Here is a 17,416-nt window from a genome sequence, read left to right on the forward strand (position 1 = left end):
ACTTTGTTGCCTCTGTCAAATCTCCTTTCGATGTTCTCTTTTCCAAAGAGAAGTTTAAAACCAAAACGGATTCTTCCAGGGGAGGCACCTTCAGTGGAGTATCTACCAGTGGGAGGCAGCTCACGGCATCCATGTTAGCCACTTGGCTTCCTGGATGGTGCTCTAACTTGTACACTGAGAATAAAGGCCCAACATTGAAGTCTACCAGAAGCTATGGTGGCAATGCCTGGTCTTCCTTCAGTATCCTAACAGGGGTTTGTGATCTGGAGCTATGACAAATTCCCATACTTAAAGACAGTGGTGGAACTTCCTCACACCACAGTTGACCGACAAGCCTTCCCTCCCTATCTGGGCATAATTGTGTTTAGCATCAGCCAAAGTCAGGAAGCACACACTATTGGGCATTCCTCTCCATTGGGCCATCACTGATAAGCCAACACCACCTTGACACTGTACAGGGAGCATTGCATGACTGCACTACTTTTCGCTTCAATTCATGGTGTGCCAATACCTTAGATAATGACAGCTGCTTTTTCACTCCCCTAAAGGCTGCTTCTTAGCTTTGTGATCATTTCCAAGGCTGACCCTCTTTTAATAGCTGGTGTAAGGGTGCTGGGATGGAGGCCAGGTACGTATTCTGTAATAATTCACTAACCCAAGGAAAGACCCAAGCTCCAATGCAGATATGGGAGCTGGGATTTCTTAAATCATCCTCACTTTCTCTTTCATAGGGTGGAACGCTGTTTTGTCAACTCTGTAACCTAAGGAGGTCACTTGGGGTTTCTGGAACACCCATTTTTCCCCCCCCAGGGCATACACCTACTTGGGAGAAACATTTAAGCACTATAACCAAGCTATCCAAGTCTACCCTGTTATTAATTCATTATCCAGATAAATGGAAACCTGGGGTAGCCCTTGCAATACATTCTTCGTGGCCCAGTAGAAGAGAGGGCAGGCTGACTATATCCTAAATGGCTGTCTTGTATATTGATATAAACCCCCATGGGTATTAATTGTAGCTTGCATCTGGGACTCCTCATCCAGTCGCAATTGCAGGTAGGTGTAGCTTATGTCCAGCTTCGTTAAGGACACTCCCTTGCCAACTTTGAGTACAAGTCTACTACGTGAGGAGTTGGATATTTATCCAGCTGCGAGAAGCAGTTTACTGTTTGCTTGAAAACCTCACAAAAGTGAACTGAGCTTCACAATTGGTACAACTGGTGCTGCCCATTCTGCAAACTGCACTGGTTTGATGATTCCTTCACTCTCCAGCCTTCTGCTTTCCACTTCTACTTTTGCCCCAAAGTCTAATGGCACCAGGAGGGCCTTGCCAAATCTCAACTGCATCCTGGTCAACATGTAAAATGACTTTGGCCCCTTTGATAGTCCCAAACCCTTCTTGAAAATCTCCAGGGTATTAACTAAGACTTCGTCGAGGCAGCATTTTTCAACTGAAACATGTTGAGCCAATCAAGGTGAATCTTCCTCAACCAATTCTGCCCCAATAGGCTCGGCATGAACATTTTACCAGCATCAGTGGTAAGTGCACCAACTACTTCTCATCGACTGGAACCAAAGTCATACCCTTAATTTGCAACGGCTCCCCACTGTATGTTCTCCCCATCTGGCTGAGGTCTTGCGCAAGCTTAAAGGTTGGAGTCTCTGGCAAAAGTGTTAAAGACAGATCCTGCAACCACAGATACAGCTGTGTCAATACTGACCTCCATGGGAAGTGGGTGACCATTTAACCAAACACTGATTTTAATTGACTCTGATTTGAATGTCACTAAGGAAGTTAATTATTCCAACACACAAGCTCAGGTTAGTAACCACAATCAGGAACTTCCTTGGAGGGCAGAGATATGTTAGCGCTGTTGGTGAGTAGTTAAATAATTTGGCTTTTGGAACGGAGTGGGAACTTTCCAGGGTGTACACTCTCCTGCGTACGGGCCTCGGAGTTTTCTCTTGAGTTTTCTCTAGAATTTTACTCAAGTAAAGCCTTGTAGGACTCCTCTACTGTCTCAAGTCCGTATAGTGGCAGCAATTACAATGGCTCACCAGTCCAGATCCTGAAGAGCTGTTTAGCTACTTGGCCAAGGCTTGGCTTTGTTATGGGATTCTGCTATGAGTTCCCCTGGGGTGTCACTGCTCAGGCCAGTTGCAGTGCCTGTTTGAAGTCCAGTTAGGCTTCAGGTAGTAGGTGTTTCTGCAAGATTACATCATCAATCCCATGTACCAAACCCTGAATCAGATACCTCTCCCAGTCATTGTAATCTTGTCAAAAATCCCAATACGATTCCCCCGGTTCTCTAACAGCCGAATAAAACCATTAGCATCTCAGGATTAGAGGTGGTATGGGGCCGTAATATTCCTTAACCAACTCTGCCAACTCTGAGAAGATTTTAATGTCTGGTGTCTCTGGGAAAGTTAAGCCCCTTATAACCAAAAATGCTGCAGGTCCACATGCAGTCAGAAGGAATATTTGTTGCTTTTCATCTGCCTCAATGTCATTTGCCTGGAAAAAAAATTACATTCTTTCGACATACTGGGCCCAGTCTTTGACAGCAAGGTCAAACAAGTCAAGCTTCCCAAACAGAGACATGATACCGGAAATATTTACTCCAACTCCTAATGACAGTTGCAATCAAGTGTTCTTCAGTCAAATCCTGTTTACTCCCACTGCCACTAAAATAACTGCTCAGAGGCTGGTGACCCATCACCAAATCACCCCTTAATTGCGAATGCACAGTACACTGGCTGGGAACAGCCATTTCAGAGTCAGTCTACAGCTGAGCAGATTCTAATCTTTGGGTTTATTGGCCAGCCAGGGAAGGATCTTGTCCCGAAACATCAGCTTTCCTGCTCCTCTGATGCTGCTTGGCCTGCTGTGTTCATCCAGCTCTACACTGTTATTTCGCTTTCCTGATTATGGTTACTAACCTGAGCCAATCAAGAACCTCAGTTAACGAGGTTCACCTGGTTCCAATCAAACACCCCCCAATACATGTGTCTTACTGACAAGACTCCTTGCATTAAAATAAATGTCAGCTCTGCACCTTAACTTGACTATACGTACACTACCTTCCAGACTGACTTGGTTTTTCTTCTATATTTGTGCATCGCTTCCTATTATATCTCTACTCCGTGTTTACCCACTCTGTTCCAAAAGCCAAATTATTTAACTACTCACCAACAGCGCTAGCATATCTCTGCCCTCCAAGAATGTTGGTCCTGTTCGTTTTAGCTGCAACCTGTCAGATGTACACATGTCCCACCTTCTCCAGAAGGAGACCCAGTAACCTAGGAATCTAAATCCCTTGCTCCTGCACCAACTCTGCAGCCATGTGTGTTTCTGGGGATCATGGAGTGGATCTGTCATACTCTTAAGAAGAGCAGGCACAATACATATGCAGTGATGGTTTACTATGAAAAACATCTTTTAAGGCCTTATCTTGTTTAGTTAAAATCTTTTTTGAATATATAGAATGTAGGATCAGATATTGTGGCTTGTGCATCTCAACCTCATTCAAATCTTAGGTGGATATTCTAAATCACAAGAACGTAATTCCAGCTAGGCCTTTGCAATTAAAAAAAAGAAACAAAAGCAAGGAACATTTTGAGGTGGGAAATTAAGTAAAAATGGATTTTGTCACAACCAATGTTCCTTCCAAAATACTTTTCATGGATCATACAAGGCGAAGTAATGAAATAGATTACTTGTACATAATGTACAGAGAACGGAGTTGGCCAAAAATTAATGACATTAGATTTCTACCTCTGCTATTGTACCAAGATGTGGCACAGGCCAATGTTAGCAGAAAAGCAGAATATGTGTTCTTTTTAAAATAGTCGGTAGAAGGATATCAAGTACATTCAGGTGAAGAAAATAAATTGTGTTCAAGTTACTTACAACTGTTGGTGTTTAGAGCACTTTCCAGCTGCAAATACAATTCTGTCTTTTGAGTCAATACGCCCAGATTTACCACTTTGGACTAAAAACAGATAAAAAGATGTTGTAAAATTAAAGATTTTAGTATCAGTTACGGGTTTCAGCACTTATTTTGCACCACACACCTATATTTTGCAATATTATAGAAATTAATTCAAATGTAAAATGTCACCTAATTTCTTTTAAAAAGAAGCCTTGGAATCAAAAATAAAAACACACATTTCCTGCTCTGAAATATGTCATAATGGTCTTAATGCTTATTAGTTTCTCAATCCTTATAGTATGTTTCATCATCTGGATTAAATTAATTCTGAGCAATTCTCCATCATTTTGTATCGTGACTGTATTATTATCGAATTAAAATAAATTAAATCTTTCATGCAATTTCTAAAAGAAAACGTCTTAGTTTCCTTTTATGATGACGTAACTCAGATGGCTTTGTGGTGCCAGAACAAACTGGGCCCATGTTTTTAAACAAAAGGTTCTAAACGCCAGTTAATTGTTTTACTTCTGACGTCTCTACCACATCAGTAACGTTTACAATGAAAACATAACAAAAGAACCACAAAAAATTTTACGACCTGGCAAATTATTCAAACACAGGCTTATGGTCTGGCTGGAATAATGTCAGTATCACTGCAGGCATATATATCAGACACGATTGGCTTTGTACCTACCTGATCCTCAGTGGTTTGTTGTTGTTCAACAGCAAAATGAGTGACAAGGCCAGGAATAGTTGGAATAAAGAAAGGAACAGATTTGGGCACTTTAGGTGGTTCTTTAGGTTGATTTCTTTTCTGTAGGCCAGCCAAACAAGATGATTAAGAATCAGAACTCAAAATGAAAAAAGAGTTTTTAAAATAACAAGGTTTTATTAAAACATAGCAAACTAAAAATATTTATAACAACCTAACCAATTAAAAATTAAGTTCTCAAATAACTTGTGGATAGTGAAAGCATAGCTTTATCATAAAGTAAATAGTTAAACATTCAAAAAGAGTCAATATTTAACTGAAATTTGCACATAAGGAAACTTATAACACTTAAACCAAGAATTAGTGAACAAAACCTCATGCTAAGATCCAGTGAAAAGATGCTCACAAAGCAATCTATTGTACAGAAAGGAGAAAAATTAAAACTATTGTGATGTTATTCCTTTAAAAAAACCGTATTAGTTTCACACAACACTATAAACAATAGCATTAAAATACTCAACCCAGAAATTCAGAATTCAAGGTCACAAAGATTGTGCTACCTTGATAATGTCGAGGTTGAGGAGATTTTTCCAGCGTGATTCTGGAAGCAATGAGAGTGTAACCAACTGCTCGCCGAGCTGTTCAGCTGATTCATATTCTATCATCTGATCTTCTACTTCCTCTTCAATGTCTGAAGCCTCCAATTCTAGAGCAAAGTAAATAGTTTCAACATTATTCTTCTTAAACTTGCTTTTTAAAATGAAGTTGAATGGAAAAAAAAGGCACCAAGGTGCTATAAAACTTAACAGAAAGCATTTAAGTTCCAAAAAAAAAGGTTCTTGTAATTAAACTTTCACAAATTTTACATCTTCCAGACAGAACTCAAAAAAAATTAAAATTTTAACATAAATTTAATAATGAGAACAGAATCAGGTAATCAGCCTGAAAAAGTAAATGTTAAATGCAATTTACATAAAATTCACTCAAAATTAAAACCTTGTTGCTGGCATACTCCAGGCAGCATTACAAAAGAAGGTTGGTAATCAGCAGGCAGTGGTCGAAGGGAAATAACATTATACAGCGTCTTGTTGGACCTAAGTAAAACAGGGAGAAATAAGTTATGGTTTGCTATTCATCCCTATTACCATAGCTGTTGGCACACATTTCATGGTCATCCTATTCATTGATTTAAAAAAAAATGAAACATACATTTTCCTTATTTATAATTCTTGATGTTGCATTGATTTATGACACTGCTCCGGCTCACTTGAGGTAATGCGCACTTCTGGTTCAATAGGACAATAACTTTCATTTTCTGTATTGCCTTTCATGGGCTAAGGCGCTATATAGCCCAACAAAATCAATGAATTGCTTTTGTAGTGCACAGACTAATGTTCTGAATACAAATAGGGCAACTAACTTTAGAACATGTGTGACTTGAACCCATAACCTTCTGCTATCTATAACGTAAATAGATCTTTAGCAAACTATACCTAACATTTAAGAAACAAATATATTTTCAAATTTTTCACATGGTACAAAGCTTGGAAATGTAATAGATAGTAAAGGGGATAGTAGTAGGCTTCAAGAGAATGTAGACGTGTGAAAAGGTCAGATACATGACATTTGACAGAAGTGTGAAATATTTTGGACAGAAAAGAAAATTAGCTGGGTGCAGCAGCAGAGACACCTGATAGTTCAATACACAAATTTTTGATGATGGTAGAACAACTTGGAGTCCACCTATGCTCTCAATACCCAGCTCTATCTCACTACTACTTCCACTATCAATATTATTCACTGTATATTCCAAGATAGCTATTATGATGATAACTGAAGCCATTATCATTAGTCATTGTCACAAATTATAATTCTTAAACACCTACTCCATCTGTCTACCTGGCAACTGTCTGAGGGTTTACAATCTTGGGATTGTATTTGATCCCCAGAGGAGGTTCTGACCATACATCCACTCAATGACAAAGATGCTCTCTGCTACTTCAGCTTCTTGGTGATAAACCTTCATCAGTGCCTATCTTCATTGGAATTCACTATTCCAGAACCTTGCAGTCTTCCAGCCTCCATCAACTGGAGTTCTGCTGTTCAGATCTTAATTTGTACTTAGTCACATTCATCCATCAGGCCTATACTTGCTGACTACTCTGGTAACGGGCCAGCAATGTCTCAATTTTGAAATTTTCATCATCATCATCAAATTCATCTTTGGCCTTGCCAATCCTTTTCTTCCTATCCTTCTTCAGCCCCAGAACTCTAAAATCTCAGTGCTCATCCACATCGCCAATTTTAAATCTCTGCAACACAGAGTTACACCTTTAACTGCACTCGTAGTACACTGTCAATTTTGTCAATGCCCCTCAGAAACAGCTTGGGTCATTTACTACTTAGTTGGTGCTATCCAAATACAAATTGGCATTGAAAGCTCTGTACTTCATTCAAACCATCTAGCTCTTATTATTGCTTAAGAGTTGATCATATTATATTTGCTACCTTAGTACACCGGCAGCAGAAATTTCAATTTTGATTGCAATTGCTAATATCTTTATATAATGGCACTATCAAGAAGCTAACTAATCTTCGAAGGCAGAAACTGCATTACAACTTTCAAGACACTAATAGTATCCCAATAACCTTTGAACAAATGATTACATTGAACATAATCAACACAATCACGAGTAAAAGTAGAACATTTCACTTTTGTATCTGAAACTGCTGAAAAATAACAAAAAAAAAATTCTATAAACGTCACCCATACCAGAGGTAAATTCCCAAATCATCCACATGAGCAGAAGCCAAGAAGTCTCCAGTGGGGGACATGGTAATACTGACCGCTGCTGAATCAACCAAGAAGCAGTCTATTAGGCTGAAAGGGAGAGAGAAAAATAGTGAAATAATAACTGAACTTGGAATTCAAAAACTTTGAAAATGTAATAAAATTTGATTCTAAACATTCTCAGCTCCCTAAGGATCCTTACATGTCCAAACGAAAATAAAGAACCAACAGAATGGCCTGCAAGCACCTAAGTAGCTGTTACTGATGCGTGACTGTAGGATGGTCAAGATTGGAACTAGATATACTAGATAAAATGATCTTCAAGAAATGTACTGAAAACTGTAGAGTGGAGAAGAATTGTTAGGAATCAAGGATAAAACATTTCAATGCTAAGAGATGATATGAGTAGCTAGCAGATAATGGAGAGTGACTGAAGTAGAATAGTCATGAAATATGGGGTTTAGTATTCTGGAAATCAAGCTCCATTGTTCTAGTTATCCTGAATTGAAAAGGATTTAGTCAAACTTTCCAAACTTCCCTACTTGATGAACTCAAGTTAAAGAAAAACAAACAGACCAGGTTTCAGTACTTAACAAGAAAATAACTGTTTATGATGAACAAATTGTCTTTAACCAACGACAATTAGGAAATATGAACCACTAACTCATAACATTACAACTTAACCTCTAATTCGTTAACTCTCCCACACTGAGGTAAATGTTTTTGAAGTGTGTTGGGGGTGGTTTTCTAGAATACTATGTTGAAGAGTCACCTAGAGGGTATGTTATTTTAGATCCAATAGTATATAAGAAAACAGGCTAATTAACAAACTCGAGGAAAAGAACTTTAGAGATGCGTAACTACAATATGATAGAATTTTACAATACGATTGGAAGTGAAGTAGTTTAATCTGAAATCGTGACTTAAAAGTTAATGCTTGTATAAGCGAACGTGGGTCCATTACAAGCCGAGTCAGAACAATGTATAACGGGGGGAAAAAAAAGAGAAACAGCAGAGAAGCTAAGTGATTATTTCATATATTTTCACTGAGCAAGATATGAGAAATCTCCCAGTAGTACAGATCCAGGTAGCTAGGGAAAATGAGGAGTTGAAGGAAATTACTGTTAATAAAAAGATTGTACAGGAGAAATTAATAGCTGTGAAAGCTGATAAAACCTCTGGATATAAAATTCTACATCCCATAATATTGAAGTAAGTGTCGATTGAGAAAGTTATTGAATTGGTGGCTATCTTCCAAAATTCTATAGATTCTGGAATGACCCTTGTGGATTCGACGGCAGATTATCATATGCCATTATTTAAGACAGCAGTGTGACAGGAAACGAAGAACTATATCTGTTGAGGGGCAAAGTGACAAAATCTGTTTTAAATGATGTGATAAATAGACATTTGGACAAAAATAATCTAACTGGGCATAGTCAGTGTGGATTTGCAAATGGCAAATAGTGTTCGATGATCATTTGGAGTAATTTTGAAGGTGTAACCAACAAAACAGATAAAGAGGAGCTAATGGACATTGTATACTTACATTTTCAGAAGACTCTTGATAAATTGCTCATTTGGAAAATTTAACATTGGTTTATATACTGTTTCAGACTATAAAATGTTGGCATGTTTACATATTTTACAGCCGATAAATGTCCAAGACTTCAGGAAGGTCAATCTATCATAAAGACTCAGCCATTTTCAATTGTAAATTTTGACAAATATTAACAAAAATAGTATTAAAGCTATAAATTAAATTTTGTACATGCATACATGCCTACTGTGCTCCAACTTTACCTTTTGTGATCACTTGTGGCAACATGTATCTAGATTTGCACTCTATACCAATATTTAGCAAACTACCACAAATATTTGTAGTAGTTATCTGTCATTAACTGAAATTATTTAAATGATGCAAAGTTATTTTCTGAAAATCTGTCATTCTTGCTTAGTGATTGAACGTTGAACATTGATGTCCAATATTTGGAAATAATATTAAATAGTATAAATCATTTTCTGACTTATAATATTTAGTACAAGAGTATACGATAATCACAGAATTTTCTTTTATTTCTTTTATTTCAAATTACCATCCTGATGGGAGATCCCAGGTCCTAATGGTGCAGTCCATCGACGCAGAAATTAACCAACGACCATCTGGATTAAAAGTCTTCAAAAATATTGAGAGAACATATTACAAATTGTAGCAGATTATTTTGATGCACATTTATTAATATTAAATAATAGCTACAACTCATGAAATAAAAATAGCGCTGACAATCACTTTGATTAGCCTGTTATCTGTTCAGAGAGACAAAGCTAATCGCTGAAATTTTACACAGCATATAAGATTCCAACCATACTGAAAAGTCAGAGGAGAACCTACTTCTGCTCAAACACGCTGCCTACTGTCAGGAACTAAACTATTGCCGAGAAAATCTTGACTCCAAGTGCTACCGGTGATCAGACTGTTGACAGTTCTCCAGTTACAGCACCACTACAGGCTATGGCTTCAAAGGTTACAGGCAGTTCCGAAAAAAAGAGATGCCACAAATCTTTGTTTGAAGGGGAGTCCTCAACTAGGCAAGAAGGTCAGCCACACTGGATAAAATCCAGGTGGTACAAATCCAGTGGCACCTAGCAAATGCCTGCAAGTGGCCAAAGTCTTGGTTCTAACTTAGCCCTTCTCCACTTCACTCTCAGGGGAGACAAAATTCCTGCCAATGTTTCAGGTCAGTAAGTTTTCTTCAGAACTACAAGTTAGAGATTTAAGGAAGGTACGGATGCGGAGAAAGGGTGCAGGAAGAAAAGAACAAAAAGTTCTGAGATTAGGGAGAAACACAGGCAAAGATTAAATGGCAAAAGGGATAAAAATTAAACGGTAATGCAACAATTAAAGAGTCAGAAGATGGGTCATGAGATGTAAATAATTACAACTGAATACAAGTTGGGGTCTGGACTCAAGTCCCATCTGCTTCAGCAGTGTGTAAAAACATGACAAGAAAATATCTACAAGATATGGAGGGTGTCTGAACAAGTTGATTCAAAGCATCTAGAAGATGGGGAGGTAACCCAAGAAAACATGCCAATGAGAAGAATGCTTCTCTGGCCCAGTAATATAGATGAGAAAGGTAATTTTACCCAAAAGATATGGACCACACAAACAAAATGTGCATTGAGAAATAATTCTCAGCGAAAACATGAGTTGATATCTGCTTCACTCTAGCTCTGAAACAACCATTCTTCAACAGCAGCAACTGTTCACAGCAATGGCAGTGCTGGTTAAGTTCTAAAGCTACTGAAATCAATGTTAAATCTGGAAAGTTGTAAAACCCCCACAGAAAGATGAGATTATGTTTCACAAGTCTGTGGTGGACTTAACTGGAGAAGTGCAGATGACAGAAGTCAAAGTAGAAATATAAATGAAAAATTAAAGTGGCATGCAACTGGAAGCTCAGAATCATGCTTGTAGTCCAACAAAGATATTCACACAAGACCCCTCTCACAACACAGATATACTGTGGCAGCAAATAAACTATATCAAGTTGGAGAAAGTACATTACTGTTTCACCAGAAAGCACAGTTTGCATTGCATCTCCTGTGTTTGCAAGGAAATTTGTTTGAATAGTAGAGCAGTATCTCAGGGAGAATAGTACCCTCAGAATTCTGAAAGGGATCAGGAGAGACAGGTTGCCTTTAGTAGTTACCAAATACCAAATGTTACTAAAATAAAACCATCGTCTATGGGATGATGCGAGATGTAAGGGGATTCAATAATATTTCTTGGGAGTTTAATTCAAATCTTGAGATTATTGCTACAATGAGAAGGTGTTGTCATACTGCTTTGGTTCTATTCATTTTGAATATTGCGGGTTTTGACTTTTGGGCAACTAACTGACGCAATGTACTGGCATGTTGCTCTTTCGCGTGCAAAGAAATTTTATGGGTAAACAAGGTTGGAAACCAAGGAGGGTGGTTGTTTCACTGTGGCAACAGCCTCAGTATTTGTGCATTCTAGAAGTTCACTCTTAACAAAAAAGGTTTAGTATTTAAAACTTCACTTTGCCTTTTTAGTTTCATCAGCCTTCAGGAGTTGCACCCTTAAATGACAGCTGGGAGCCTACTACATTGCCAAACACTAACTTCCAAGTTCGAATTTGCTTAGTGCTAAAGCAGGCATTTTTAATCAATTAATTGATAATTACTGTTTTGAACATCCAGCCACAATACCATAAGATGATGGAGCAGGAAAAAACCCACTTAAACCATCAAGTCTGCCTATCCATACAGCGTGATCATGGATAATGTGACAATCCTCAACTCCACTCCTCTGCTTTTTCCTCAATAACCTTCGATTCCCTTACTGATCAAAACTTCGTACCTCAGCCTTGAACATACTCAATGACCCAGCCTCAATCGCCCTTTGTGACAAAGAATTCCACAAATTTATGACCAACAGAGAAGACATTCCTCCTAATCTCTGCGCTAACTGGGCAACCCCATACTCTGAGATTATGCCCACTAAGTCATAGATTCTCCCACAAGGTCAAACAACCTCTCTGCATTTCTCCAGTAAAGCCTTTTAAGAATTTTGTATGTTTCAATAAGGTTGCCTCTCATCCTTCTAAGTTACATTGAGTACAGGTCCAAACTATTCAACCTCTCCTAAGACAATAGCCAAGAACTACTTAGTGAACATTCCCCAGACTGCCTCCAATACCAGGTAGTTTGTTCTAAAAAAAGGGGACTGAAACTGATCATAGTTGTGCAGCTGTGATCTGACTTGTGCCTTGTGTAGTTTTAGCAAAACTTCCCCAATTTTACCCTGCCATATATCAAAAATGTATCAGAGATGACCAGACTACTATGACCACAAAGAATCATGGTAGCACAGAAACCCACAGCTACACTACGGCAACTTCTGATAAGAACAAAGGATCCCACACCCAAAATTAATAAGACCAATATGATATATAAAATCTCACGTAAGGACTATCACAAGCCCTACATCAGACAGACTGGGAGAAAACTAGCTATCATGGTATACGAGCACCAACTAGCTACCAAAAGACACGGCCGACTATCACTTTTGTTCCAAAGGCGGCCACCAATTCGATTGTGACCATGTAACCAACCTAGGACAAGCCAACCAAAGACATGCACAGGAATTCCTAGAGGCCTGGTACTCAACCCAGAACTCCATCAATAAACATGTGGAAATAGACCCCATATACCAAGCATCATGAAGCAGAACTGGAAAGGAGGCCAACCGCCACATAAGTAACAAGCGGGACAGACCAACAAGGCTTCATTGAAGGCACACCGATGATGTTACCTAGTATGGTGACAAATTATCTGCAAACCAAAGAAACAGCTCAACAAACAAATCAACATCCTCATCCACAAACCAAACTATAAGTCTTCTCCAAAACTTTAGTCACCCAGTGCTACAGATCTGGAGTCACATATAGGTTGGATCCCATAAGGGTGGCAATTCTATAAAGGACATTAAGAACCAGATGGGTTTTTCTGTTAATAGACAACAGATTCATGGTCATCATTAGTCTTAATTCCAGGGGTTTTTTTATTGAATTCAAATTCTACCAACTGCTACGGCAGGATGTGAACCTAGGTCCCTGGGAAACCCATTACCTTGGCCTCTAGATTAACAGTCCAGTGATAATACCATTAGACCATTGCCTCCGCTACCTCTGCGCTGCAGCTTTCTGCAAACTTTGTCCATTTACATAATATTAAGCTCCTCTATTCTGCTTTTTAAAGTGCATAACTCTCACTTTCTCAAATTATATTCTATCAGGCAAGATTTTTCCCCACTTGTTGATTGATTTATTGTTGTTGCATGTACCAAGATATAATGAAGAGAGTTGTTTTGCATGCTATACAGGCAGACCATACCATACATACTGCATCTAGATAGCAGGACAGAGTGCAGAAAACAGTTTTACAGCAGCAGAAAAGGTACACAAACAGAGATCAGAATTAACATTTGAGAGGTCTGTTCAATGGTCTGATAACAGCCCAGGAGCCATTCTTGAATGTACTTGTATGTGTATTCAAGTTTTTATTTCTTCTGCCCAAGAAAAGGGTAGAAGAGCTTATAGCCAAAGTGGGAGTGGTTTTTGATTGTGTTGGTTGCTTTCCTGAGGCAGTGGGAATCAAAAATAGAGTCAATGGGCAGAAGGCTGGTTTGGGTGATGGACTAAGCTGTCGTCACAACTCTAGTTTCTTGCGGTTTTGGGAAAAGCAATTGATATACCATGCTGTGAAGCATCCAAGCAGGATGCTTTCTATGGTGCATTTATAAAAGTTGTTAAAAGTTCCTGTAGATATGCTGAATTTCCTTAGCTTCCTGATTAAGTAAATGCATTGCTGTGCTTTCTTGACCATCACGTTAACGTGGGTGGACCAGGGATAGGTTGTTGGTGCTATTCACTTCTAGGAACTTTTTGCTATCAAACATCTCCACCTCAGCACCATTGATGCAGACTAGGGCATGCCCTCCACTCCAGTTCCTCAAGTCAATGACCAGCTCATTCGTTTTGCTAACGTTAATGGATAGATTTTTGTCTGTACGCCATGCCACTAAACATTCGATCTCCTGCCTAAATTTTGTCTTGTTGTTTAAGAGTCTGCTTACAATGATGGGTCAGGAAGTTGAGGATCCAGTTACAGAAGCAGGAGCTATCTATCTATCATTAATTCATTTATTTTGTTTCAAATACTATATGCATACAATTATTAAGAGCGATTAATTTTGCCTTTTTACTATTTTTTCCTCTTTTGACATTTTTGCAGCAGTCATTCTATGTCATGCTGCCATATCCTTTGCTTTGCAAGGCTAGATTTCCCCACTCCCAAACCTTTGTCCCTCTAATTGGTACACAATCCTCTGTGCTCTTTCAAATTAATGCTGGGTACATTGCCGGTGTTAACAAGAGGTAAAATGCTGTTTGCAGTCACTATGCCCACCAAGGTAGATAAAATTGAGCCAGCACCTGTGGTACAGTTCAAACACTTAATTGAGTGTCTGTTCCTTTCACTCAACCTCCGATGTCAGAAAACACAAGAATAGTCCAGTGTAATCCATTACCGCTTATGAGGAAACACTGTAGGCCCACTCCAACACAGACTTACAAGGAATGAGATCAAGTAGCAACCAAATGGAACAGTGACCATGCATCACTTTATTAATACTTTAAAGTATTATCCATTAATTTTAGGCATCCAACACTGGCTCAATTTTAAAAATGTAAAAGTAGGCATTTCTGTTACTAAACCTTGCTGCTGCTTTACTAAGAGCAATCCAGAAACAATAAATCATAAGGGTGTCTTTACACTGCACAAGCTTTGTCTGCAATAAGCTCCAGCTCCAGCATTCATCTACATCTACTCAATCATTAGTCTACCTACTGTCCACTGACACAGTATCATATTTAAATTCAGCATTTGCTGGGTAAATAAAACTGAAATATCTCAAGAAGTGAAAGAGGCTCCCAAAAGTGGTGGAAAATATTGTTTCATTATTGAAGAATCATAACATTTCTTGTACAAAATATCATACCATATCATTTATTTGATTCTGATGTCCAGTGAATCTTCTCACAAACTTTCTTGTTTCACTATCAAGAACCACTATCCTGAAATCGTCCAAAGCAACAGCCAACATGCCACTGGTGAAAAGGATACAGATATATTAATTTCTGAAGGACAATTTGTGAAAATAGTAAAACGTAGTGCCACACTGAAATCTAGACATCTTAAAATGCACAATACAAAGCATATTTGGAATGAGATGTTACGGCTTCACTCAAACATTATTTGTAAATTTTTGTCCACTAATATACATCTAAGGTCACCATGTGAAGCATCGAACAGCAAAATACCGTAATTAAATAGACTCATTATCCTGCAACTCCAAATTGAACCAAAAGATTGAAAAGTGCACTTTAAAAATACACAGTGTAAATTCAGGGTAATAAATGGCTTTTAAGGAGTCTTGAAGATGTTTTGTATCAAGACAAGATGAGGAAAATAAATTCCAAATTGTCTCTTTAGGTTTTGTCAATGACAGACCTTGACTTATAATTTAATTCTTTTAAAAATAATAATAACCTAATAATTAATTATGAAAATAAAATATTCAAAATATTTAGTTGGAAGACTTTTCTTTCAATGAAATATTGACCCAGTATTTATTCATAGAATAACACTAATTTTAATGAACAAAGTTATTAGTACATAAAAGAACATTGTAAGAAAGAAAGACACTCCATTGGCAGGATTTTTCAGATGGCCATAAATGCTCCTTAAACTATGAGCCCTGGTTCTAGACTCCTTGGTCACTGGGAACATCCTTCCTGCATTCAAACCATCTACTCCGGTTAGAATTTAAGCTCCTATGAGACTCTTTCCCTCATTCTTCTAAATTCCAGTTAAGCTAATCCAAAGTGATTCATTTCTTTGTGTGTGTCAAGCCTGCTATCCCAGAAATCAGTATGGCAAATTGTGAATCATGGCCAGAACATCATTCTTCAGATGAGATTACCTAAGGCTGAGTTAGACAGTAAAGAAATTAAAATAATCAGTAAGGAAATCAAGATGCATGGAGAAAAGGTAGGAAAATGGAATTCAGGATCATCAACTCAGATAAGATCTCACTAAATAAATGAGCAGATGATGGGCTGAATGGCTTGCATAGGCTCTACATTTAGCAATCAGTGTTTGCGTAATGGAAGTTGTGCTAATGCACATACAGCAACTATGCCGGTGGGATAAAGGATTTTAGAATTCATAGAATCATAGAATCCCTAGTGTGGAAACAGGCCCTTTGGCCCAACAAGCCCACACCAAACCTCAGTGCATCTCACCCAGATCCATTCCCCCATGCAGACATGGGGATAACGTGCAAATGCCACGCAGACTAACACCCAAGGCTAGGATCGAACCTGGGTCCCTGGTGCTGTGAGGCAGCAGTGCTAACCACCTGTGCCACCGTGCCAGCCTCAAAGGAACAATGACAAGTGAGACAACTGCCTCAGAGAATCAAAAAGATCTTTAAGTCTGAGCCTCAACCCACTTTTGTTTTCCCAGGTGGCTCTGTAATGACCTGAAACTGTCCAATACTGATGCACATAATGGCAACAGACTCTACTACTATCCTACTTGCTTAAACTATGCCATGGGTATTAATGCCTTTTATCATATTTTACACCAATCAGTGGGGTCTCTGGACTTTCCAGAACAGGTGGTCATTGCACACTACCATCAGGAACATGAATAGCAACAATTTATGATATGTGCATAACTGCTGTTCAGATAATAGATGCACATATAAGAAAAGTATAGGATCGATAATTCCAACAGAGATCAACCAAAAGTATTTTATTCTTCTTTTTGGGACATGCCCTTATAACAATTATAAATAATTGAAGGCTATGTTCAATATTACTTTTCCATTTTGAGATATTTCTGCCCACGGCACTTGGACAGGTAAGTTAAGATGACGTAAAAATCAGTTCCAAGCAGCATGGGTAAATAACTGGACTTCAAAACGAGAATACTTTAAAATATTTCTCACCTGTTTCTATGTAGCAAAATGCTAGTTGGCGATGCATCTAGTGTAGTTGTGTAAATCAATTCCTTTGATTTAAACTTCCAAAATTTGATCATTTTATCCCCACCAGCAGTAATTGTGAGCTGATTCAGTCCATCAACAGCAACCCCTCGGATCTGGCCTTCATGGGCTTAGGAAATTAAGTGAATAGTCATGTTAGCATTTGAATAAAACTAAAATACTCTGTATTCAATTACTTAAGTTGAAACAACTTTCAAGTGCAAATGGGTCTAATCTAGTTTGGGAAACCTGGTTAGTATGGACCGATGGGTCTGTTTCCATGCTGTATGACTATCATCTAAAATAGCCAAAGCAGCATGAGGGGCTACTACATTGCTGAA

General features: G+C 38.3%; 1 protein-coding gene across 2 annotated transcripts in view; it reads right to left on the reverse strand.

Moving 5' to 3' along the window:
* The window catches only part of wdr36 (WD repeat domain 36), an 88,553-nt gene that overhangs the window by 13,944 nt on the left and 57,193 nt on the right, over positions 1-17,416 (reverse strand). Inside the window, exons 14-22 of one of the 2 annotated variants that reach the window (XM_059644698.1) lie at positions 17,040-17,205; positions 15,024-15,132; positions 9,532-9,611; positions 7,418-7,525; positions 5,641-5,738; positions 5,205-5,350; positions 4,627-4,746; positions 3,911-3,992; positions 1,585-1,687 (exon numbers count right to left, since the gene is read on the reverse strand). In XM_059644698.1, coding sequence (XP_059500681.1) covers positions 1,686-1,687; positions 3,911-3,992; positions 4,627-4,746; positions 5,205-5,350; positions 5,641-5,738; positions 7,418-7,525; positions 9,532-9,611; positions 15,024-15,132; positions 17,040-17,205 — 911 coding nt within the window. In that variant the 3' untranslated portion in view covers positions 1,585-1,685. Of the gene's footprint in view, positions 1-1,584; positions 1,688-3,910; positions 3,993-4,626; positions 4,747-5,204; positions 5,351-5,640; positions 5,739-7,417; positions 7,526-9,531; positions 9,612-15,023; positions 15,133-17,039; positions 17,206-17,416 lie in introns of those variants that run through there. The other variant, XM_048527856.2, reaches the window with a different exon arrangement.

The sequence above is a fragment of the Stegostoma tigrinum genome, chromosome 3 (assembly GCF_030684315.1).
Source record: "Stegostoma tigrinum isolate sSteTig4 chromosome 3, sSteTig4.hap1, whole genome shotgun sequence".
Classification (NCBI taxonomy): Eukaryota; Metazoa; Chordata; class Chondrichthyes; order Orectolobiformes; family Stegostomatidae; genus Stegostoma; species Stegostoma tigrinum.